Source organism: Pseudonaja textilis, chromosome 2 (assembly GCF_049901715.1).
Source record: "Pseudonaja textilis isolate UNSWEBS1 chromosome 2, rPseTex1.2, whole genome shotgun sequence".
NCBI lineage: Eukaryota > Metazoa > Chordata > Lepidosauria > Squamata > Elapidae > Pseudonaja > Pseudonaja textilis.
In genome coordinates, this window is record NC_141991.1 from 138,957,074 (window position 1) to 138,982,433 (window position 25,360).

Here is a 25,360-nt window from a genome sequence, read left to right on the forward strand (position 1 = left end):
CTCCCCCATTGACACCTCTTAACATTTCTATACACCACAGCTTTTAACTGGCTTCTGAGATTTCAGAATCTCCCTACCTACTCAAATTTCCTTACATCTGCAGTCCTTACACATCAATGTTGTGGCTCCGGGCTTGGATTCAGCTACTGTGACTGATATGAGTTCAAGTGAGGAGGACATGGCAGAAAAATATGAGCCGGCATGGCTCAGTGATTGGACTGGTAATCAGGATGAGGAGATGGACGTGACAAAGGAAGACAGACCTGATGTATTAGAATTGTCAGGACCTTGGACCTCCTCTGGTTCCTTATCTGATCAACAGCCGGGAATGGCTGACAGGGAAGTTTTGAGAGAGTCTTCTAGTGGAGATGAGAACTTGGAAAATTTGTGGTTAAATGTAAGGAACAGAAGACGGTTGAGAAGGCAAAATCAGCTGGAGCGAAAGAGGAGAGTGAGTCAGTAAATTAGCATGTTGCCTCAATGAGTATAAAAGGACACACCTGGGCTGGTACAATTTGCCAGGAACAAAGTGACTTATTTGAGTGAGGACGTTACAGCAAGAAGCCTTGAGACTAGAGATTTATTGCCAGGACTGGTTTGCCGGACAGAGTAAAGATTTATGCTGTGGATTGCAATTTCTGCCAGCCGTTATCTTGTAAGACTTCTTTCTGTTTGATTTAATTTGAAACGGCTGCTTTCTGTTTTGTTCATTGGAATTTTGAAGGGGAGTCATAACATTATTGTTCCTGGCCCCAAACAAACCATCTTTAAAGCAAGATGGATTCAAATCAATTGCAGTGTTTGGTAGAGCAGCAACAACAACAAATTAACCAGCTACTGCAAGGCAATGTGACGCTTCAGAATCAGGTAACACAATTGCTGAATTATGTTTCCAGCTTATCAAGCCCTGCTGCTGTTCCCCCTGCCCTTCCCGTGAGGAAAAGCCCAGTATCCATGCCGGAGAAATTTTCTGGGCAAATGGACAGGTTCCCGGCATTTGTGGGTCAATGCCAATTGTTTATCTCTCTGAGGCCTGAAGACTTCCCAACCGACCGGTCTAAAGTAGGATTTATGATCAGTTTATTAACTGGGCAGGCTGCTAATTGGCTACTCCCTTGTTAGTTCAAGATAGCCCGTTGTTGAACAATTTCCAGGGTTTTCTCCAACAAATGAGAGTGATGTTTGAGAACCCAATTAAGATACAAACTGTGGACAGACGGTTAGGGGACATTAATCAGGGGAAACGCTCCTGCAGGAATACGTTGCAGAATTTCGTTTGCTGTGTATGGACTCTAACTGGAACGAACCGCTCATATGGCTGCATTCCAGGAAGGCTTGTCTGATGCCATCAAAGATGAGCTGGTCCATGCAGAGCGGGCTTTAACTTTGGATGCATTGATAGTTCAGTGCTTACGAATTGAAGCTCGTTTATAGCAACGTGGACGCAAACGGCTCGTTATGGAACCATCTTCGTTTTCTCGTGCACAACCCACGCCACCGAGAGTTTTCCAACCCACAGTTAATGCTGAGGAGCCGATGGAGTTAGGCGCACTCCGCCCTCGCTTAACGGTGCGAGAATGTTCGAGAAGGTTCCAGGAAAGCTTGTGCCTTTATTGCTGGGGTCCGGGACATTTTGCAAATTCCTGCACTCGGAGAAGGACTCGCAGACCTGTGTCTGAAACCACTCCTGGCCCATTGGGAAACGGGGTAGGCCTGACCTCAGGGAAACCTTAGGTCGGGCACATCTTACACCCCCATCCCAAATTGCCGAAGTAAATCCTGGTCCTCCTCAGCACTTACTTTTGGACACTCGTATCTTTTCACAGTCCCAGAAGGAAGGAATTCCTGCCGTTGCGCTGGTGGATTCAGGGGCTACAACCAACTTTATGGACTGTGCTTTTGTTAAACATTTTGGAATTCCTTTGATTCCTGTGAATCCACCCATTAAGGTGGAAACTGTAGATGGGCGTGAACTCAAGTCGGGACCCATTTGCTGCGCTACTCAGCCAGTGAGTATACTTATTGGGGATTATGAGGAGGCGATAAAGTTTTATGTCACCTTGAACCTCCATCTCCCTTTGGTGCTCGGAATGTCCTGGTTGCATTTGCACGATCCGTTGGTGGCTTGGTCACAGAACGCCATTTCTTTTCCAAGCCTACAATGTGTGGACCACCTGAGGCATGTTTGCGCTGGCCAAGATATCGCCGCTCCTGCTGTCTCAATTCCTTCGGAGCTGTCGGACTTCTCCGATGTTTTCGGCGAACAGGAGGCAGACCGATTACCCCCACATTGTGCTTATGATTGTCCTGTGGACCTGATACCGGACGCTCCATTGCCAAAGGGGAGATTATACTCCATGTCGGAGCCTGAGTTGGTTGCACTCCGAGAGTTTTTGGATAAAAACTTAGCTCGGGGATTTATTTGACCCTCGTCGTCCCCTCTTTCGGCTCCCGTTCTTTTTGTTAAGAAGAAGTCGGGAGAACTGCGTCTCTGCTGTGATTATAGACGACTAAACTCTATCACCGTGAGGAATAGCTATCCCTTACCTCTCATTCCGGAATTGATGGAGCGGTTGCGGGAGGCTACTATCTTCACTAAACTCGATCTGCGTGGGGCCTACAACCTGGTTCAGATGCGCAAGGGGATGAGTGGAAGATGGCATTTGGCACTCGTTATGGTCATTTCGAGTACACCGTCATGCCATTTGGTCTAACCAACGCTCCTGCTGTATTCCAGCATTTGATGAACGACATTTTTCGGGACATGCTGGATCAGTTTGTCGTGGTGTATCTGGATGATATTTTGATCTACTCCCAGTCCAGGGATCACCACCTTCATCAGGTCCGTCAAGTGCTGCAGCGTCTTCGGGAGCATAAGCTCTACGCGAAACTGGAGAAGTGTTTCTTTTTTCAGTCGTCGATAGAGTTATTAGGGCACATCATTTCTCCCTAGGGCATTGCTATGGACCCTAAAAAGATTGAGGCATTGTGTAGTTGGGAAGCCCCTCATCGAGTCAAGGACGTCCAACGTCTTTTGGGATTGGCCAACTACTATCGGACTTTTATCCCGGACTTTGCTAAAGTAATGGACCCCATAACTCAGCTCCTCCGTAAGAAGGTCCCGTTTGTGTGGGGGCCTCCACAACAACAGGCTTTTGAAACTTTAAAGAAAGCGTTTGTGGCCGAGCTGATATTGAGGCATCCTGATCCGAATCGTCCATTTGTGGTCAAGACAGATGCCTCTAATGTCACTATCGGAGCGGTACTGTTACAAGCTTCGAAGGATGGTGCGCCTCTTTTCCCATGCGCATACTATTCTAGGAAGCTCACAGCTTCAGAGTGCAACTACACCATCTGGGAAAAGGAGTTGTTGGCCATTAAGGCTGCTTTTGAGACCTGGAGACATCATTTAGAGGGGGCTCGGCACAAGGTAGAGGTTCGGACAGATCACTGAAACTTGGAAAATTTGACCACAGCTAAGAAATTGAACCAACGCCAGATTCGGTGGTCGTTGTTTTGTCAGGACCTTTGACCTCCTCTGGTTCCTTATCTGATCAACAGCCGGGAATGGCTGACAGGGAAGTTTTGAGAGAGTCTTCTAGTGGAGATGAGAACTTGGAAAAATTGTGGTTAAATGTAAGGAACAGAAGACGGTTGAGAAGGCAAAATCAGCTGGAGCGAAAGAGGAGAGTGAGTCAGTAAATTAGCACGTTGCCTCAATGAGTATAAAAGGACACAGCTGGGCTGGTACAATTTGCCAGGAACAAAGTGACTTATTTGAGTGAGGACGTTACAGCAAGAAGCTCTGAGACTAGAGATTTATTGCCAGGACTGGTTTGCCGGACAGAGTAAAGATTTATGCTGTGGATTGAGATTTCTGCCAGCCGTTATCTTGTAAGACTTCTTTCTGTTTGATTTAATTTGAAACGGCTGCTTTGTGTTTTGTTCGTTGGAATTTTGAAGGGGAGTCATAACACATCAAGTAGCACCCAGTACTTCAGAGCTTTAAATTTTTCTCTCCAACCTTGAATTCCTCTATTATTAGATTGTTCCGTGAACTCACCTTGTACAACACATAGATGAGCAGTGCCAACAGCAGCAGTCCAATCAGGATGGCTAAGATGATGATCCATAGAGGAACACCCTGGCTAGTCTCTGCCTTAGCCCAATGGAGTGATGTTGACATCTGTCACCAGAAAGGAAACATGAATAAGAGATGTCCAAAAGTTGTAATTGAAGGTGTTACATTAGTAGCATCTAAGCCCCGTTGGATCAGCATATGCTATATAGTCATTCTTCAAAATGCTAGAGGACCTATACATAAGATGAACAATTTTACCTTATGTAGTATGAGTAAATGAGTAAATAAGTATCTGAGAGCGTGACTTCTTATTATGGAGAAAACAGGAGAAGGGAACACTATGTACACTGCCCTGAGCTGTGCAAAAGCAAAGATGGGATATACTGTAAATCAAATAAATAAGAATAAACTCCCCTTTACAACCCTGTACTCCATTAATTAGGGGTAGAGTTGGGGAAACTGAATGGAGCTAAGCGTTTACTGGCGGGATGCCCTTCCCGATGCCATGTGGAGTTTACAGCAGATATTTTTGTTTTGCCCCCTAGGAGAGAAACATCTGCCACTACCTAGGATTGAACTCTCAACCCTCCAAATGGGATGTAAGAGTCTTCTTCACTAGGCTACTATGCTGCTCTAATAAATAAGCAAGAATAAAACATCCTAAATCCACCAGGGTGCCAGGTACATCATTCTGATAAATTTTCAAAATAGGCCATTGGAAAGAGTTAACCTTTAGTTAACCTAGGGTGCACATCATTCAGCCTCACTAGGCAATCTTATACCTGAATTATAAGAGGAAAAATGACTTATCCTACTCTACTTTTTGCCTTCTTACCATAACTTACATCTCTCCACTTTTCAAGACTATATCCAAGCTGGATTGACCCCATCTATTGACCCCAGCTACCTGCTTCTCGGAGTTGAGCTGATCCCAATCACACTCTCTGTTGTTGCAAACTGTCTCGTAATTTTACTCATATAATTGAAACTATCATCTTGGAAGAATTGGTAGTCATAAGGGCAGATTATTCCCCATGGAACTGATAATACTGACCTTCAGATGAGTGGGTTGCTCTAGAGGCTGGATTTTGTAGGGCACCTTTTGCATATGGTAAACTGCTTCACACTGGATAGTCTGGGGATAGTTCTCTTTCTGCAAGGGAGGAAAGAATAATGAGAAATAGCTCTGCACAAATGTTGGGTTGAATAGATGTACTGGAAGTGAAAGAACCTTAATATGGAGGAATCAAGCATCCCATTCCCAAAGGTTTAATACTATGAAAGCTAACATACTAAATGAATGGGAAGGAGCAGGCCATTTTTTTTCTGCTGAGATTAATTATTACATTTTCTGTAAGTACTGTATGTACATAGATCAGAGGTGGGCAACTGTGATCTTTTAGCCTGATGTATGCTATTCCCTCAACTTTCATTCATTTCCATGCCAGCTACTTACAACCAAGAGTAACAGAAAAGGAAGGTGGGGAAAAAAAGACACACACACACACACACAAAATTCGTCCCAAACAATTGAAGTCTGGTGAACACCAAAAATATAATAGGTTTACCTGTTGAAAACTTTTGGACCAGATGCGAAAATAGAAGTGTAAGCTGACACTTTCCTGTCGTTGCAATGCTCCCATGCGGCAGTGAAGTTGGAAACATTCATCCTCATGACACTTCTGCAGTGCAAGAACATTGAATGATCAAATGAGACATCAGATGAAAATATCTCATCAACCTTGAATTACCTCCAAGGCGGAATTTGGGCCAAGCATCTTTGTGAACCTGAATGTCTGGCCTTACTTGACCTAAGTAGCTCCTTGTTGGTTGGATTATATCTCAGAATTCCCAGACAATGCAACAAATAAGAATTAGAGTCTAAGATTTTGAGGACGACAGATTGGGGAAGGCTGTTCTAGTGATTAAAACCAAGGGAATGTGAGTCAGGACATTAGACCTAAGTTCTGTGTATTATGGATGCATCTTAATTTCGAAGACTATGGCAAACACAGGAGAATTAGATTTGAAAATAAGCTACTGAAATGCATGTAGTGCTGCTTTTTGAAAACCATTTTCCACATGCATTTATTTAGTTAAATGTATTGGCCACACAACTCCCATGGACTCTGGGCGGCCAATGTTAACAAGAACAATGAGCAAACATTGTGGTGTAAGGAAATCAACAGTGCATCTCTTGTTTCTTAAAATGGTGGCGCAGGGCTTACCAGAGGGAAAGTGCTTCCAATGTTGCCTGTGTTCCATCCTCCATCTTGCTTCTGCACATAATGCTGTTCCTGCCCAGGAAAAGGTGTTGGAGGTTGCTCCAGCTAAACACCCAGAGAGATAGAGATGATAAAGTTAGAGATAGATAGATAGTGAGAGACATAGAGATAGTGAGAGAGAGATAACGCAAATGTGAATCTTCATAAATTCTCTGTAGCTACCAGTTGTAATCTGGTTGATTAGGTAAAATACAGTTCTCCATGGTCTATTAAACAGGGGTCTTCCTTATGATCTGATTACTTTAGCTCAAGGTATCAGAGAGGTAAGGTTTCAAAGGTATCTTAACACAGCTGCCAGTCGGAAAAGGCCCTTCTTTTGAATGCTAGTGTTGCTCTGGCTGACTCAAAGGAACAGTGTTCTTGTGTGACACATGCTTCTCAAGGGAAGAAAATCCTCCCTCGTTGTTACAACTCAATCTCAGGCTTGTGCATGTTCTAATGCAGAGCAAAGGCTCTGTGGAAACAAGCTACTTGTTGAAAGGTTTATGAAAAAAGACCTGCATGAAAAAAACACCCAAGCAGGTTACCAAAAGGGGGAAGATTTTGGATGGAACAACACACAACATTTCCCTTGCTGAGAAAAGAATGGCAAGTTATTAAAGTAATTAAATCACTTATAGCCAAATTTGGAAAATGGGCTGTCTTCTACAATTTATTACTCCTCCCTTCCTTTTGATTTTCTAAGCCATCTTGGCTTAGTTGCAGGGGCTGAACTGCAGTCTCAACATTTAGCAGCCAGGCTAAGTAACTTCATCCTTTCTATTCCCCCACCCACAGAGGTCCCCTTTTACCTGCAGACGTAATGGATTAATGGGGCTGTTGGAGGTACAATTTGCCGGCACCATGTAGCGGGTGACGTACAGTACAGCTCGTCCTTGCACTTGGAGAGGACAACTGAGGTCTAACACTCCTTCACTGATGGCGCTGGGCCCATCATTGACAAACTACATAAAATAAAATAAAAGAAACAGGGGGAATTATCCAAGGAACCAAGAAACTGCTTCATCCTAAATAAGGCTACTCATTTACTTTGTCCTTCAAGGCTGAGATACAGAGAAGCCGATCACCTGCAGAATGACCTAGCAAACCAGCGTAAACTTGGGACTTGCTGAGATTCAGCTGAGCTACAAGACCTCCCACGATTCAACCTGTAGCCATTTCATAAAGGTATCTTGATCAGCAAGCCCAGGGGTCTTCAAACTTGACAGTTTAAGACTAGTGGACTTCAACTCCCAGAATTCCTCCTCCAGTCATGTTAGCTCAGGAATTCTGGGAGTTGAAGTCCACAAGTCTTAAACTTGCCAAATTAAGACCCTTGAGCAAGCCAATAAAGAATTGTGCCATAACAATGCTCAGTAAATCAGCCATGTCTCCATTGCTAGCCAAACATTTATTTTTAGAAAGATCCCAGATATGAAAAAGTAACGTCTATGTAACCTTATACAGAACTATATATAACCTTATAAAGCTCAACATTCACAGCAATATCAACCTATGCAGGTTTATTGCTGTGAATGTTGAGCTTTAATTTGGCTTGTGTTAATCTAGATCTGCCTCCTTATTGTTAAGCGTCTTTCAGAGGTATAGGGTTGAAATAATTCTTAGCCAGTATGACTTAAATAAGGCCTGTCAAACTCTGGTGGCCTATGGGCGGGATGTGTTACATACAGGCCACGCCCACCCCAGCTCCGCAAAGGCAAAAAGTGTCACCGTCGAGTTTGACACCTGTGACTTACATTCATGTTCCTTAGAATTTTGAATGCTGAGGTGGGTTCATTTGGAGGCTACCACTTGAAAAAGACCGGTACAGAACAGAAGGACCTTTCAGGAGCTGAATTGGATCCCAGAAAAAAAAAAAGCTCTCCCAAGGACATTTGGCCCATTGGCAACTTCCAGCTATTCCATCAGCTTCTTCTGCTCAGCAGGAAATACCCACCTCATAGACATGGCAGACCGCAGGGCCGATATCTTGTTCACGCTTCACCAATCTACCTGGGACCCAACCAGGCAGAGGTACAGCGTCTGGCCTGGATGCTCTGTGGAAGAGGCAGAAAAAAGCATTTCAGACACACTCAAATGATTCACTAGGGACTAGAGCAATTTAAATAATACAAACCATTTCTCAAGGCAAATGAGGCAAAATTAAAGCAAAATCAGAACAACAGTAATCAAGTCATAACGTCACATGAAGATCATGGTGATGTCTGCTAATGTAGAAATGCCCTTTACTGGGATGTATAAGCATGGGAATCAGAACGTGTGTATATGTTCCTCTGGCTAAAATTCAAAATTGAACTCCTCCTAGTGTATTTCTTTTCACTGAGAATCAAATTGCAAAACTAATAGTTGGCAACAGTATGATTTGCTTGTTTGATATTTTCATCCCATTTTTCTATAATAAGCCCAAGGCCGTGGATTTAATCCACTATTAAATTAATGGAATGGTAATTATTATTTTGGTGTGTGTAGTAAAGCAGAACGGAGAGTGAATAAAACAATAAAAATGCATCAAGAATAAATGCATTAAAATGTATTTTTGCTATTTCTGAAGGTTATTATAGTATGTTCTGGGGAGGAAAATGACACATATATTAAATTGACTTTGAAATGAACTTTAAAAAATTTTTAGATGCTCATATTCCTATGAACCACATACTTATTACATGGTAATTGACAGCTGAAGTATGCAAATAGTTTTTCTGCATCCTTCTTGCTGCTAAGAGACTAATACTTTAACTCTGAAAAAACTAATTTATGCCTTCAATTACTGAGTGAATTGAACACGGGTGTTACCTGAAACTCATGAACTTTGCTTATAGTCACAAATATCATGAAATATTAACTGTTCCAGAGGGTAGTATTCAGCAGGTTCTGACCAGTTCTGGAGAACTGGTAGAGGAAATTCTGAGTAGTTTGGAGAACCGGTAGTGGAAATTCTGAGTAGTTCAGAATACCACCTCTGACTGGCCCCGCCCCCATCTCTTCTCTGCCTTCTGGGTCCCAGCTGATTGGCTGGGTCTTCTTTTATCTCCTTGCACAGGAGAACGGAGCTGGAAAGCAGGTTAGTGGGGTGGGGAGGGAATGGGATTTTGCAGTAATCTTCTCCCAGGAGTGGGGTGGGAATGGAGATTTTACAGTATCCTTCCCCTGCCACACCCACCAAGCCACGCCCACAGAACAGGTAGTAAAACGTTTTGAATCCCACCACTGAACTGTTATATAAAACTTCTCTCTCTCTCTCTCTCTCTCTCTCTCACTCACACACACACACACACGATTTCTTGTTTGCTGTGGTTTCTTCTTTTTGTTATTTTTCTATTTTTTCTTTGCTCTGTATTATCAAATAGCCTGCAAAAATTATAATGATACAATGAGCTAATAAAACAATCAGGAATCTACTTCCGCTTTGTATGAAACTTTATTTTCGTTACTAAACTAATCCTTGAATACAGGGCTGAAACTTGAAACATTATGGAGGAAAATAATTATTAAAAATCAGTAATAAAAACAGTTTGCTTCCCCTGCTTAATAAAAATATAAAAAATGGCCCTGGCTCTACTCCTTTTAGACCATGGCTGCTAGCATGCTATTCAAAGTCCACAACAGCCCCATAATCAACAAAAAAATTGCACCTCTGTTTTAATATGTCACATTCCGATACAGTTATAAATAAAAGCATAGTCAGCCTTCCTCATTGAGCCTGCTACCTGGGTTTTCTTGATAGTCTTCCATTCAAGTATCTGCTAGAAGCAGACTTCCCGAGATGATTTTTGAGGCTAGTCAAGGTTGAGTGTCACACGCTGTGCATTTATGAAATTCTTTTAGCCCATGATGAAACTCAAGGTGGTATAAATTAGATTACTTAATGTCTTTTATTCTACTCTTGAATGTAATTGGTGAATTATAGGTCTTAAGACCATGGCCTGCAAATGGCCTGCTCTACTCAACATTTGGTCTCTTCCACCTTCTCCGAGGAATCAACCATCCTTCAATCAAGAATAGAATGAGAAAAAAATCTGTATTCGTTCCAACTACCTCAGATTATGAGGTGGCACTGTCAGTGGTTCGAGTGCAGTCCTGCAGGCTACTTCTGCCAACTACCGGCTGCTTGCAATTTGGCGGTTTGAATCTCACCAGGCTCAAGATTGACTCAGCCTTCCATCCTTCTGAGGTAGGTAAAATGAGGATCCAAACTATTGGGGGCCATATGCTGTAATCTGCTCAGAGAGGGCTGTAAAGCACTGTAAAGCAGGATATAAATCTAAGGGCTCTGGCTATTATAACCCCTGAATTGATTTTTCCCCCATTAATGTTCTACCACTTGGTAAATTAAGAGGCATTAATTCAAAACAGTTTTATAATTTCAACAGAAAATGTCTAGGAAGCCTTGGTTCGGAGGGAAGGCGAGTGCTTAGTTGTGGAGATAAGGTAAGCTCTGCATGAAGAACCTCAAAAACTTAATCCTTGGCATTGTAAGAAGCCAACGTCGCGGGAAGTGTACCAGCAGATCTTGGAGATCGACTGCCAGAAGCTCTCCCCACCTGAAGCCTGTGAAAAAGACAGGCTTCTTGGGGAGATGAGTAGAAAGACACGTGCAACAGTCTGACTGTCAGAAGCAGGTTTTAGAAAGAAGGAGACAGGATCTTCCTAAAAGCTCAGAATTGCCTCTAGGCATGACAGGTGGCGAACAAGTCTAATAAAATAAATGAGAAATAGAGTCCTCACGGCTATAGGCCGGAGCTTCCTCATTCCTGGTATAAACGTTTTTCTTTTTGAAATCCCATCATGCGCACATGTCTTCTATGATTAAGCAGCCTTCCATTTCAATTGCTACCATTAGGTGAGGTATTATTCTAAGCTACTTCTGCAAAAGCTACTAGCCTGCCTAGGAGCTGGTGCAATTGCTAATTAAGAAACAGGCATTTATTTTTTTTTAGGAAACTGGGGGGAATATAGAAAGGTGCACTGTTGAATTCATGGGGACCCCTGGGAAAAGAAAGCTGGCCTAAACTTTTGACCAATGGTTTCAAAGTGTTGACTTGCAACTGGAATGACAGACCCTACAATTTTTGTTCAAGAGAACGCTAACTAATCGAGACCATTTGCTAATCACCATAATCAAATGGACTGTTTTTTCTCAAAGCACCTGAATTAAAAGCTGATTCATACATTCCAGCATGGGACATAAAATCATGTGGGAAATTATATTGTCTCTCCAAGGTGTATATTCCTTGAATATAAGCTAGCAGAGGTTTAGGTAAAATGTTTAGTTCAATTACTTGTTTGTTTTTCCTGAAGGAGACAATCCTGGATGACTACATTAAAGGTTTCAGAAGAAAAACAGTTCCCTTGGGGTAAAAATACGAGCTGCTACTACATTGGGGAGCATTTCCCAGAGATACTTATATTCAGGGGTGGGCTTCAAAAATCCCAGCAATGGGTTCTCTGCCCGGTTGCTGGGTGGGCGTGGCCATGGTGGGCATGGCCTAGTTGGCCTCCTGCACCGGGGAGGTGGTGGTTTGCCTTCCCCAGGCTCAAGATACTTTCCTCGAGTCTCCGGGAGAGCAAAAACGGCCTCATGTGGGCTTTAGAGGCCCTCCAGAGGCCAGAAATGGACCAGTTTCCAGACTTCCGGGAGGCCCATTTCACCCCACGCCAGTCCTGCACTTACCTGCATCCAAAATGGACCACATGGACACTCCTGGGAGGGGATGGGTGGGTGAGTGGGCGGGGCCAGCCAGGGGTGGGATTTGGCGGTTCGCCGAACCAGCCATAACATTAGCAACAGGTCCGCCCATACCCGGGGTGAACCCGTAGTAGCCCATCCCTGTTTATATTTTCATAAGAAAACGTCCATGCAACTAGTGTTCCTCTGGTGTCCTATAAGAAAGTAGGTGCAAATTCCAGACTGAACTCATGCAACCAGCCCAGCGAACATTGATATGTGGACCACACATCCTTGGCTAAGGGGATTGTCAAGTTGACTGGCTCTACAACACTTTAAAATATTGCAAGATGGTTGTGTTTCCTTCTGATTTACCAGTTGTTCAATCAACTCAACTTCGTGTCCTCCATGTTGGATATCAACACTGTTTCCCATTTGATCTATCCAATAGAAACACGGAATACTTGGTTGCACGAAGCAGAGTCAAATATGCATGTATTTGAATCCAAGGAATACATTTAGCAGTGTGCGATTAGAGAGAGTTGCCTTCTAAAAGCAAACCAGGTCTTCATTGAACGGAGAACAAAGAAAGAGAAAGAGGGTGAAGATCTAAGAAAGACCATCTCTCAAGAAGGGAACTTTTCAGGAAAACAATGTAACTTCTCTAATGATGCACATACCAAAAAACCAATATTGCCTTTGCTGATGAATTGAAAACTATAAATTGACTGGGAGAAAACCAGACCCAACTGCATCAAACTCTTCTTTAAATTATTGAATCGATGACCTCAACATTTTGGTTGTCTCTCTTTCTCTTTAGCTCTACTTTGATGATATTTTTTCTTTTCTTTACAGGTACTCCTCCACTTACAACTGTTCGTTTAGTGACCGAAGTTACAACGGCACTGAAAAAAGTGACTTATGACCATTTCTCACACTTATGCAGCCTCGCCAGGTTCATCGGATTTACACTCAGATGTTTGACAAATGATTCATATTTATGACGGTTGTAGGGTCTCACAATCATGTGATTCCCTTTGGTGACCTGACAAGTGAAGTCAATGGGACGGCCAGAGTCCCTTAACAACGGTGTTACTGATTTAGCAACTGCAGTGATTCTTAAGGGGTGGTCACACTGCTTTGAATATGGACTCAACTCCCAGAATTCCTGAACGCCATGCTCTGGATTTTGGGAGTTGAATCCACAAGTCATAAGGGGCATGTGCACCCTCTTAACGATGTGGCAAGAAATGGGGCAAAACTCTCCAATCAACCCAATTTCTCACTTAGCAACCTAAACTTTGGGCTCAATTGTGGCCGCAAGTTGAAGACCACCTGTATTTTCTTCCCCCACTGTTTTAACTGATCATCCCACCAATGCATGTGGCAAAAACGCACAGTAAGGAAAGAGCCACGTTCTTGGTGTCAGGGAAGTAGGGAGACTTTTACTGAAAATAGTTGGGAGGGAGGAGGATGAACTGATGAAGGGATGAAACAGCAGGTGGGTTCCTGGTCTGGCAGCTGGAGCAGCCTTCAGAGCTAAAATGATCCGCCAACACATGGCTCCTATTCCTTGTTATTAAATACGGTGTGATTTGCCCTCACCCGTTTATGATTAACCTGCATGCCTTCCAGGCAACAACAGACCTTGGACATTCTTTTAACAATTAAAAATAATTACTCCTGGAGTGATAACTTACCCACGGGATGAAATGTGAAAGGCAGCCTCGACGCGCAGGACAAAAGATTCTACTTCGCTGTGAGAATTGTTGGCATTCTTGCTGTGAAAAACAGATATGGCTATGTGGAACTAGTGAAGGGGGTAGGCCAGGGGTGTCAAACTCAAGGCCCGAGGGCCGGATCTGGCCTGTGGGTGCTTAGAACTGGTCTGTGTGGGGCCATCCTGGAAACAGCAAAGGACCGGCCCATGGTGCTTCTGCCAGTGAAAACGGAGCTCAGGAGGGCTATGAGTGGCCCTCCCGAGCTCCGTTTCCATTGGCAGAGCGCTCTGGCCACCACAGGCAGCCTTGACATGAGTGACGTTGAGCTGGCTACGTCCACCCTGCCCGTGTCCATCCTGGCCCCCGAGGTCAAACACAACCGTGATCCGGCCCTCAATGAAACTGAGTTTGACCCCCCTGATGTAGGCTAAAAGCACTGTGCAGGAAAGAAAGAGCCCAGGACTCCCAAGGAGAGCCAGACCTGTCCAAGCGCTCAATCAAGGTGAAGGGACCGGAGGGGTGGGGTGGGGGAGCGCGCTGGCAGATCATCCAGGGTGTTTTTACCTGTGAATCTGGAAATCAAACTGGATGGATGGCTTAGCGTCGGTGACACGAGGCACAGTAAAGCGCAGGCCACCCCAGAGCTAAGAGGATAAAACAAAAAAGAGGGCATTAGAATCAAGGTCTTTATTCAGATCTCTTCTATCTGGGATTGCGCAAGTTGGTTTACTTTGATCTTGGCTGTTTTCTTGCAGACGCTTCACTACCTAGCTATGTAACAGAGTGGGCTGTTTTGGCCTGTAATGATTGCATGTTGACGGTACTAAAGCCACCACTTTAGCACAGAGCAGAGGTGGTATCCAGCAGGTTCTGACCAGTTCTGGAGAACCGGTAGCGGAAATTTTGAGTAGTTCAGAGAACCAGCAAATACCCCCTCTGACTGGAGATTTTACAGCATCCTTCCCCTGCCAAGCCCGCCAAGCCACGCCCACAGAAACGGTAGTATAACATTTGAATCCCACCACTGATACAGAGGTCCTCAACCCCCTGGCCTTGGGATGGTACTAGTCTTTGGCCTCTTACGAACTGGGCTACACAGCCGAAGGTGAGTGACAGGCGAGCCAGTGAAGCTTCGTCTGTATTTGCAACCGCTCCGCAACGCTAGCATCACTGTCTCAGCTCCACCTCAGATCATTCAGGCATTAGATCCTCATAGGAGGGTGAACCCTATTATAAACTGCTCCTGGAAGGGATCTAGGTAGTGTGCCACTCCCTCCTCCTCCCACCCCCACACCTCCCAGTCTGTGGAAAAACTGTCTTCCATGAAACTGCGAAGGTGGGGGCCCGTTGGCTTAGTACATAGAACCAACACTCACGCTGACACCTGCTTTCATCGGATTGCCCAGGTCACAGATAACCATATTTGTGTCGTTCACGGTGTCATAGCGGCAGCTCTGGCTGGAAATGTTCTACAGGAAAAGACCAAGAAAAAGTGCGTTTAGACCACGCGTGTAAAACTCGCCATGTCACGTTGCCGTCACGTGATGTTCCCCCCCCCGCTTCATGGAGCTGGTATAGGTGTGGCCTGCATATCGTGCATCTGGCCCGCCAATTTGACACCCCTGATTTAGAGAAATCCGTGAAGGATACTAATCGTATGTTATCATCCAAGTTAAAGGTAATAAGATTTGGATACCAACAGCTAAAGAGCAAAGAGGCCTGCGTGTTCCCACTCTCTTGTCTGACTTGTGAGAATTCTCACTGTTAGGGTAGAAAACTGAACAAACTTTTTACGGGAGCTTCAATCCATTTCATCTGCTACAGTTTGTACATGAAAAAAATGGTTCGAAACCATTAAAAACGGTTCTGCTGAAATATTTATAACCCTGTGTACCTAAAACCAATAGCTCCCAGCTTAGTGAAAGCATTCCTTTCTGTTACACGAAAGAGTTTTTATTGACTTAACCATTAGGTTTCTATGTTTTTGTGCAATTTCATTCCTAAAAAGGATTTTCTAAGATGGTGTTTACTACCTAAATTGAATCGATTCTTCCATTTTAAAAGATGTAGAGGTTTTGGGGTTTTTTTAGAAAAAGGGGGAGGGCTGTGATCAATACGGGGCAGCCAAAAATGCATTTAAATAAACAACAAAAATAGAATAAAGAATAAGGTAAGTACTGTAGCCTTTTCATTCTTGTCATTCCCAGACGATTCTGGGATGGTGGGCAAGAAGCATGAACATCTGCTCAATATAGGTGGTCCTTGAGATACAACAATTCATTTAGTGACTATTCGAAGTTACAGCAACACTGAAAAAAGTTTTTCACACTTACGACCATTGCACCAGTCACTTGTTCAAAATTTGGACGCTTGGCAACTGACTCATATTTATGACGGTTGCAGTGTCCCAGAATCACGGGATCTCCTTTTGTGACCTTCTGACAAGCAATGTCAATGGGGAAGCCTGATTCACTTAACAACCAGGTTACTAACTTAACAGCTGCAAGGATTCATTTAACAGCCAGGGTAGGAAAAGCTGCAAAATGAGACAACAATCACTTAACAACTGTCTCACACAGCCACAGAAATTCTGGGCTCCACTGTGGTCGTAAGTCGAGGACTGTATGTACTGATTGGCAACTGAAATGGAATCCACTTTATGACAGCTTGAATTTTTGAAAATAATGTGGTACTTTCAGCTGGCATATTTATTATGGCTCAAGCTGCTGAGGATGAATTGAATGTGTTGTGGTTTTTATGAAACAACAACAACCAACCACTGTTGGATTTTTGTTGCTTTAGAAATCAGAAATATGGACCTGATGGAATTCACAACATCACCATCTTTTAACGGTCCCATAATCCCTTGCGGGTGGTGTCTGGGCAACTGAATGGAGCAAGCAGAGTGTTTTAATGGCCGGATGCCCTTCCTGTCACCAATGTGGAGTTTTGTGCAGCAGATATATTCTCAGTGTGCCCAGAGAGAGAAATATCTGCCTCTGCCTAGGATCAAAATCACAGCCTCCTGATTGTGAGGTTTAGAGCTCCAACTCTGGGCCAACGGACCCCTGGAATTCACAACAAATCCCCACAACTCGCCAACTTTTACACTTTGCTCGAAGAACGGAAGATGAAAATCCCAGGACTTCTCTATTTGAAGGACAGTCCCCATAACTGTAGTCATGCTCTATTTCGACAGCTAATGGATGGAACAGCGTTGGATTTTGAGGGAGAAAGTTTGTTAGGGAGCACCTACCCCGTAGTTGCGTTGAACTCCTATATAATCTGCCTCCGGTGGGACTGTCACGTGGAGTTCAGCTTCATAGGCACCACCTTCTCCACGATTCATTGCATGGAACGAAAGGTTCACTGTGTTCTTGTCTCCCAGATAGGCAACAGTATGGTCCCTGCAAAGGGTGAAATCCAAAAATGAATGAAATTGGCAGGTGCGGTAAGTTAAAACACTCTCTATGGTTCAGTGCAATCAAAACAAAATGACATCTGAAACAAGGAGAGCACAGATCGAAGGCGGCAAAGCTCATTATTCAGGCACCCTCCAAAGAATTCAGAGAAAGTTGCACTTTCCTATCTCTTTCAGATGACCCTAGTCACCTAAATCTTCAGACGTACAACTTAAATCAGTCTGAACTCCATACCCTTCTCCACAACCTCGGTAGGAAGTTGTTTTACATAACCAATGAACCAATAAAGCCTGGAAAGTTTCAAGTACTTTTTTCCCCCTTGTAACATATGAAAATGTTAGTTCTTCTCAAGCGTGTAAAACCTGGGCTCATTCCTAGGTTTTACACCCCTTAATCAAATCACTGTGCTTGGTGCTCATGTCAGATAAAAGATTCTGTTGTACAGAGAAAGGCTTGTGATTTTGTTCTGTACTAGCAATTATTATTATAAGGCATAAACCCGATGGAAAAAAAAAAACCACAACGAACACTGGAAGTCTCCATTTTTATCACAAGCATATTGCAAATAGAGCTACGTTGGCATTTAGAAGGTGTTTAAACGGTGTTTCTCTTGTCAACTGCCTACATGAGCACTCCCAGTTTGGTCCCCTCCAGCTGTGGGCTGGACTAGAAGTAGGGCAATTTCATTTCATTTCCAACTACATTTAATTAAAATTAAATACACTTAACACATCGACTCTTGCTCATATTAAAATTGCGGCACAGTCTTTTTTTTTTTTTTGATAACTCTAGGACTGCACTCAAGAAAGAGTTACACAGTACAGCTAAAATTTTAGTTCATTCTTGTCCAGGTTGACCAGAAAAGGTTTTCTGACATTTCTTTCTCAGCCAAGCATTAAAACGAGACTGTTTGGCATGCAAAGCATGTATTCTGCAACTGCATTATTTCCACTTTTGACCGGTGTAGAGATTCAGATAGGAAGTGTCCGTTGGGCAGTGGCATGTAGTATTCCCTGAACAAAGATTTAACATCTTTCTTTTCCACGCAAATGCTTCGCAGAGCACATTCATTTCATATTTACTTGTAGACGTAGCCTTCGACTTACGAACCACAATTGAGCCCCAAATTTATGTTGCTAAGTGAGACATTTGTTAAGTGAGTTTTGCCCCATTTTACGACTTTCATCGCCTTGGTTGTTCAGTGAATCACTGCAGTTGTTATGTTGGTAACATGGTGGTTAAGTGAATCTGTTTTCCCCATTGACTTTGCTTGTCAGAAGATTGCAAAAGGGGATCACATGACCTCCTGGGACACTTCAACTGTCATAAGTATGAGTCAGTTGCCAAGCATCTGAATGTAAACCACATAACCATGGAGACGTTGCAACAGTTGTTAAGTGTGAAAAATGCTCATAAGTCACTTTTTTCAGTGCCGTTGTACCTTTGAGTGGTCACTAAAAGTAAAATGTTGTAAGGTGTGGACTACCTGCTTTGATAACGATATGCTAGCAGGGGTCGCCAATCTTTTGGACCTCAGGGACCACCGAACCCATAATTTTAAATCCCAGGGGCCACTAATATGAATTTTGACTGACAGTGGCTTGCTGATGTTGGTGGGAAAGCCGGTCTCATATTCCAGAGCTACAGTAGTCACAGGACTGGCCCTTTGGTCATCCCGGAGCAGCTGCTCCTCCACCTGGGTGTACCTGTCTGCCATGGACTGGAGGAGCTGCTCCAGGGTGACCAACGGGCCAGTCTTGTGACTACTGCAGCTCTGGAATATGGGACCGATTTTCCCACCAATGTCAGCAAGCGACTCCCGGGCAGATTTCCCTCCCATGCCGTTGGTCTTACCTTCCAGTTCCAACTCACATGGCTCTACTCAAGGTAAAGTTTGTGCTTGGCCAAAGGGTGGAGGCCAAGCGGGTGGGTGGGCCATGTGGGCGGCACAGCCTTGTGTTCCCATGCAGCCTGGATTAATTGCTTTGGGGGGGTGGGACATTTCTCTGAGGACCACCAAAATTTTCTCGTGGACCACCAGTGGTCCCCGGCCCACCAGTTGCGACTACTGGGCTAGCTGACAATGTAAGAAAGTGACTTGATTCCTCAACATGTTGATGTGTATGTCTGTTTTGTGTTACAAGCAACAAAAGATGCGAAACCTTTAAAAGAGCCCATGAGTGGGTCTGCTGATAATGAAAGAGCAAAAATGATTGCACTCAGAAGGAATTGCAAGGCTACATATTCCAATTGGAAATCTTGCATGCCTGCATTTCCATCTCATGACGGAAAGGGATACCAAATTGTCAACATTTAAGAAAAGGACAATACAGATTCACAGGTCCCTAGGATTAAAAGCACGCTGAATTATGCATGCAAGTTGCATTTCAAGCTTAAGATGGGCTGTTCTGGGCTTCCAATACTATTCTGGTCGCTCCAGATGTATTCTGGAAGATGTTAATCACACTCCTACTAAAAAGGTAGAATTGACTTGCCAATGAGCAGATATTGGAAAATAACATTAATAAATGGGACACGGACGATTTCTATCGCTTGACTTCTCCAAAGCCAAGAGTGGTGCTCAAAATGCATAAGAGGATGCAAAATATTAGATATAGGAAAGAGGAGTCTCTATTTAGATTTCTTCAGATCAAGAAAATAGAAGTAGTATGCAGCTGTCCACCTTCATCCTTGTTTGTGGCACAGCAGGAAAATGACATGGCAGAGACTTACCCAAAGACATCAAGTTGCAGGTCAGGGACACAGACATTGTCCTCTCCGCAGTCCAGCTGAATTTGGGCCTAGGAAAGAATTCCAGCTATGAGTCAGATGGGACTCTATATGTTCACATGTGTTAAAAGTGCTGTACTAAATTATGTCTTTCTTTCATGAATTAGTCTAAGAATCCCAGAGAGGTAACACCATGGAAAAGGTAGGTAGGGATTAAAAACTGGCTTGTTCGTCTCAAATCCATTTAAGCTGCTGCTCCATCCTCCAAAATCATGCCTGGAATATACCGAGAACTTGCACAGAAAGGCTTGTCTTTGGATTAAGGTCTCCAGCTACAAGAATAGGCCACTTGAATCACACATTTTGGGGAAGGCGCACAGCCAGATGAAAGTACTAGCCCATCTATTCATAAAATATTATTTCCTTTTCATAAATAGGCACATATCTGCCAGGGCACCCCAGTCTCTACCACAATGGCCTCTCCAGCATTAGATAAAGCAGGATCCACCCTTTCGCTGCCCGGCCTGCAGGCCTGTATGTCCAATCATAAATTATGCTGGGTGGGGAAAAAAATAATAGAATTCATTCATTTACATATTTCTTTCTGTGCCTGGTGGTGGCAGCCATGGTTAGAATGCAGTACTGCAAGCTACTTCTGCTGACTGCCAGCTGACTGCAGTTTGGCAGTTTGAATCTCACCAGGCTCAGGGTTGTCTCAGCCTTCCATCCTTCCAAGGTCACTAAAATGAGAACCCAGATTGTTGGGGGCAATAGGCTGACATTTGTTAAACCGCTTAGAGGGGGCTGTAAAGCACTGTGAAGGGGAATAGAAGTGCTATTGTTATTTCCTTGGCAGATGACTAAAGTTTTACCAGGAACAAGGGAAATTCCTTCGAAGTCATGGGTATCCCATTCATTTGCAAGCAACGTTCAAGGAATTCCATTATTCTGGCTAGGCAAAGCCTTCTTTGACACCTTCAAAGGCTGCATGGATTATACCTTCTGTTCAATGCGGTTGCGTGTGCGGTAGTTAAGGATGGGCTGTAGGCCATGTGCATCAGTTGGTGCCTCTGGATCCAGTGAGAAGTTCAGTGACAGGTGGATGGGGGAGAGCTTATCCCGGAATTCTGACTCATTCTGGAGAGAGAGAAAAAGGCATTGAGCAAAGGTGGGGAATAAGCCATGAAGAAATGCCTGCTACTGTCATATGGGCTTGTTTGCTCTCTTTTGGCTCCTCTGCAAACCAGAGCTTCAGAACCAACCACATTCCAGCTAAAATATGTAGTTAAAACATGCCTACACTCCTAGCCCTCAATAAATCGTTCTGTAGTTGAAAATTGCAAGTTCTTGAAACTCTTGTTGTGGTCTCTCTTTAAAATATCCATAAATTATGTCAGAATGTCAGTGGCAAATAGAACTGGTTACATCTTTATTCCACTGTTTCTCAAAAAGTAATCGTCTTCTTATTGTTTTACAGGATTTTCCTTCTGTGGCCTCCTATTTGATTCTAATGGAGGTAGTTTGGGTGAGGCGGAATGAGGTGGCTGGGAAGATGGAATCCAGGCCTCCCCAGGATTAATTTGATGTTCTTCCCTATGTTATTCTGTTTTGAGTCTTTAAATACAGGTCAACCTTAGCAGAGATTTAATGACTTAGGTGCATAGCTTTATGAGTCAGGGTGTTTCCTAGTAGCCCCATTAGCTATATACAAATCTGTTGGAGGCCTGTATGAGCAAATCCACTGCCTCAATGCGGCACGGAGCAAGGGTCATTTTCTAAATACTTCCCATCCACCACAACACATAATTCTTCCATTTAGGACAGCAACGTAAAAAGGAGCATCATCAGAGCGGCCTTGGGACATTTCTCATTCTGGAGAAGACAGTTTACAACGAGAGGGAAAGGCAGGATTCACAGAAGTAGATTCAACTCACCCTCAGGTAAATCTTCATCTCACGGCACTCTGAACTGGCTCCGTTGCGAACTTGGAGGGTCTGAATGAAGTGGGATTGCTGGGAGTGCAGGAAGAGGGCCCGCTTAACTGCTCCTTTGTGCTTGAGGTGGTCGAGATGCAGCTCCACAGTGAATCCTGCCCAATAAGAGAGAAAGCAGAACCAAGTGAGATGTTTCGTCTTCCATGCTTGACCATAGTTGATGAAGGCTCAAGGGTCTATCAGAAAGAAAAGCAAATCCCTTAAGCCTGAGGTCTGCTCAACCCTGCTACATAAAAGTTTGGTTGCCTCCATACAAAAAGGGGTTGCAAAAGGATTCGTTTCGGCAAGTCCCTCTGGATTATGAACCATCTCAAGTTGATGTCAGGTCACACTTCCTTTTAAAAAAATGCAACTTTCCCATGCATCAGTTGAACCACTAAGCCTACAGGCATACAAGGTGGTTCACGGTATTTAACTGTAGAACCTTCATCCTGGAAAAGAGAACATCCAAACAATATGCTTTATATGCACTGGAAAGACCATGCTTGGAACAGAGCATGGAGAAGAGCAAGAAAGATAATAAGGAGTCTGGAGGCTAAACCATATGATGAATGATTGCGGGAACCAGGTATGCCTGCTCTAACGAAGAGAAGGACTCAGTGGAATGATAGAAGTCTTCCAATATCTGAAGGGCTGTTATAGAGAGGAAGGGGTCAACCTATTCTCCATAGCATCTGAAGGCAGGACAAGGAGGAGTAACGGGTGAAGTTGACTAAAGAGAGCGCTAACCTAGAACTAAGGGGAAATTTCCTAATAGTGAGAACAATTAATCAGTGAAACTGCTTGCCTTCAAAAACTGTGGGTGCTTCTTCATTGGAGGTTTTTAAGAAGAGACTGGATAGCCATTTGCCTGAAATGGTATAATGTCTTTTGCTTGAGCAGGGAGTTGAATTAAAAGACCTCGAAGATCCCTTCCGACTCTCTTATTCTATGTTCCATGTTCTAATGTTACTACACACTATTAAAATATAGCCTAAAACCCAATAATTAGGGACTCTTGTAAAAGCTGAGATTTAAAAATCCTTTTTATTAACTTCTTACTCACATTATCATTTGGATGATGGGAGGAAGAAAAAAAAAGGAAGTCATATCTTGTCATGATGACTTTAAGGTTTTTTCAAAAACATACAAAACTCTAATCCTCATATTGGTGGTTTTATATTGCTGAATACTCTTTCGTTGTTTGGATATGCATCATAAAATTATTGTCCCAAAGGTGCTTTTTTTCAAGAGGCAGCTGGATTTTCTTGAATTTTAGCCCTCTTTATAATGCTTAACTAAAATTCACAACGTTCTTCATCAGCAAAGGCAAAACATCTTGTTTCTTCCTCGGTAATTCTAGCTTTATCCAGGGCTGTCTACCATTTGATCGCTTTCTGACTACCGGACTGCTAGTGCCTTGGCTGTCTTTCCAGCCTCCCAAACCATTTCATGACCTCATTGTCACCTTCTGACTGTAGAATCTAAGCACACCTAGTAAGGTTACTTCAGTTTGATCTCCACTGTGCTTGGACGAACTCCTGGATGGAGAGTATGTGTAGTCATTCGGATGGATTCTGAAACAGCTGTCTTCTTCCAGTATTGACAATGACATGGACACGTGAAGAAACTAGATTGGCCCAACAACTGCCAAGATACTTTTCCCTTTTTGTCCTACATTTACTCACCAATGGAATCGGGAACGTGCTTTCCAGATGCATTTAAACAGAAGCTCAAGTTGATGCTGTTGACACATAGGGGAGGGGGGGAGAAAAAGGAGCAATGAGACAATATAAGAAATCTGTGACAGACAATGCACTCTGATGACAAGAGAGCTGAACAGGCTGAAAAATATGGGCCCATTTCAAAAGAATGGTTTGGGCTGAGCCCATTAGCGGAAAAGCATTTTGTCACAACAAAAACAAGGAGAAAGGATAGAAAAAGAAGTTATTCTAGGGACCTTTACTGGTTGTTAACAGTGGAGAAAAATAAAGTCATCACACCTGATTGGGGTAAAGAGGGATGGGTGGGACCCTGTCTGGCTGACTCAGCCTCGCCTTCCGGCCATGTGGTCCCAGATGGGTCATGAGCTGGACAATCGCCCAATTCAGAAACACGTTTCAGAAACATCAGCAGTCAGGATAACCCCATGGAGCTGAGCACTTGGAAAAACTCTTGTCTGTAAATAAATTCCCCCACTATCTCTGTCACAGACTGAAAACTAGCATTGTTTAGTTAGATCAAATCTACAAGACACCTGGCCGGTTTCCATGTTATTTTAGCACAGAGTGATAAATTGAAAATGTCCTGCGATAACCTATTCCACTGTTGCCATAAAACAGGGCTGTCAAACTCATGGGCTGGATGAGGCAGGTGCTGGCCACGCCCATGCCCAGTTTAGCGAAGGGGAATACAGTCGCGATATGTCACGTGACGATGCCATGATGATGTGAGTTTGACACCCCTGCCATAAAATATCACACTAAACAACCATTTTCTTCTTCTTTTAAGAGCAGGGCTGTCAAACTCCCAGCCCACGGGGCGGATGCGTCACAGGCTGGCCACGCCCATGCGCCCGGTTTAGCAAAGGGGGAAAAAGTCCAGAAACATAATATGACACTGCCATGATGCCATGAGTTTGACACCCCTGTTTTAGAGTCATGGAATCATGGAAGAGCCATCATCCCCCAGATGTGTGCAAGAATGCAAGTCCCAGGCACACATCCCAGGCACACAGCTGTCTAGCCTCTTCCTGAATACATCCCTCCACCTTTGGATGGTTCCTTCCAAAGGGCTCCTGCTTTTAGGTAGCGCTGAACAGAGTGAGTGGAAATAGGCAAGGTAACTAAGTCAGTGTTCCTAATCCTATGCCCCTGAGATGGTCAGGACCAGAGATGGTATTCAGCAGGTTCTGACCAATTCTGGAGAACCGGTAGCAGAAATTTTGAGTCATTTGGAGAACCAGCAAATACCACCTCTGACTGGCCCCACCTCCATCTGTTCTCTGACTCCCGAGTCCCAGCTGATCGGCTGGGTCTTCTTTTGTTGCCCTGCACAGGAGAACGGAGCTGGAAAGCAGATTAGCGGGGTGGGGAGGGAATGGGATTTTGCAGTATCCTTCCCCTGCCACGCCCACCAAGCCACACCCACAGAACCGGTCGTAAAAATTTTTGAATCCCACCACTGGTCAGGACTCCCAGAATTCTTAGCTGGGATTTGAGGCTCTGGATTCTATAAACAGCCTTCCCCAACACCTGCAGAGAGGGAAGACCAAACTACAGAATCAATTCCTGCAGGAATGCCTAAAGAAGAACTTATAGAGTCAGGAGCCTACAGGTAAATATAACAACTGTTGGCAACGACAGCTGTCACAACCACTTGCACCTCTTTCTGCTCTCACTATTTTATCCACTAACATACAGATCAGCCCACTGCATACAGGTAATCCTCGACTTATGACCACAACGGAGCCCAAAATGTGTC

General features: G+C 43.9%; 1 protein-coding gene across 1 annotated transcript in view; it reads right to left on the minus strand.

Annotated features, from left to right (window-relative positions):
• ITGA5 (integrin subunit alpha 5) overlaps positions 1-25,360 on the minus strand; it is a 91,346-nt gene that overhangs the window by 2,201 nt on the left and 63,785 nt on the right. The window contains exons 16-29 of the mRNA XM_026713773.2: positions 23,566-23,621; positions 21,839-21,993; positions 20,904-21,041; positions 19,908-19,975; positions 17,009-17,159; positions 15,129-15,221; positions 14,317-14,396; positions 13,732-13,812; positions 8,303-8,402; positions 7,158-7,310; positions 6,310-6,411; positions 5,650-5,763; positions 5,136-5,234; positions 4,064-4,186 (exon numbers count right to left, since the gene is read on the minus strand). Of these exons, the coding sequence (XP_026569558.1) occupies positions 4,064-4,186; positions 5,136-5,234; positions 5,650-5,763; positions 6,310-6,411; positions 7,158-7,310; positions 8,303-8,402; positions 13,732-13,812; positions 14,317-14,396; positions 15,129-15,221; positions 17,009-17,159; positions 19,908-19,975; positions 20,904-21,041; positions 21,839-21,993; positions 23,566-23,621 (1,513 nt within the window). The remainder of the gene's footprint in view (positions 1-4,063; positions 4,187-5,135; positions 5,235-5,649; positions 5,764-6,309; positions 6,412-7,157; positions 7,311-8,302; positions 8,403-13,731; positions 13,813-14,316; positions 14,397-15,128; positions 15,222-17,008; positions 17,160-19,907; positions 19,976-20,903; positions 21,042-21,838; positions 21,994-23,565; positions 23,622-25,360) is intronic.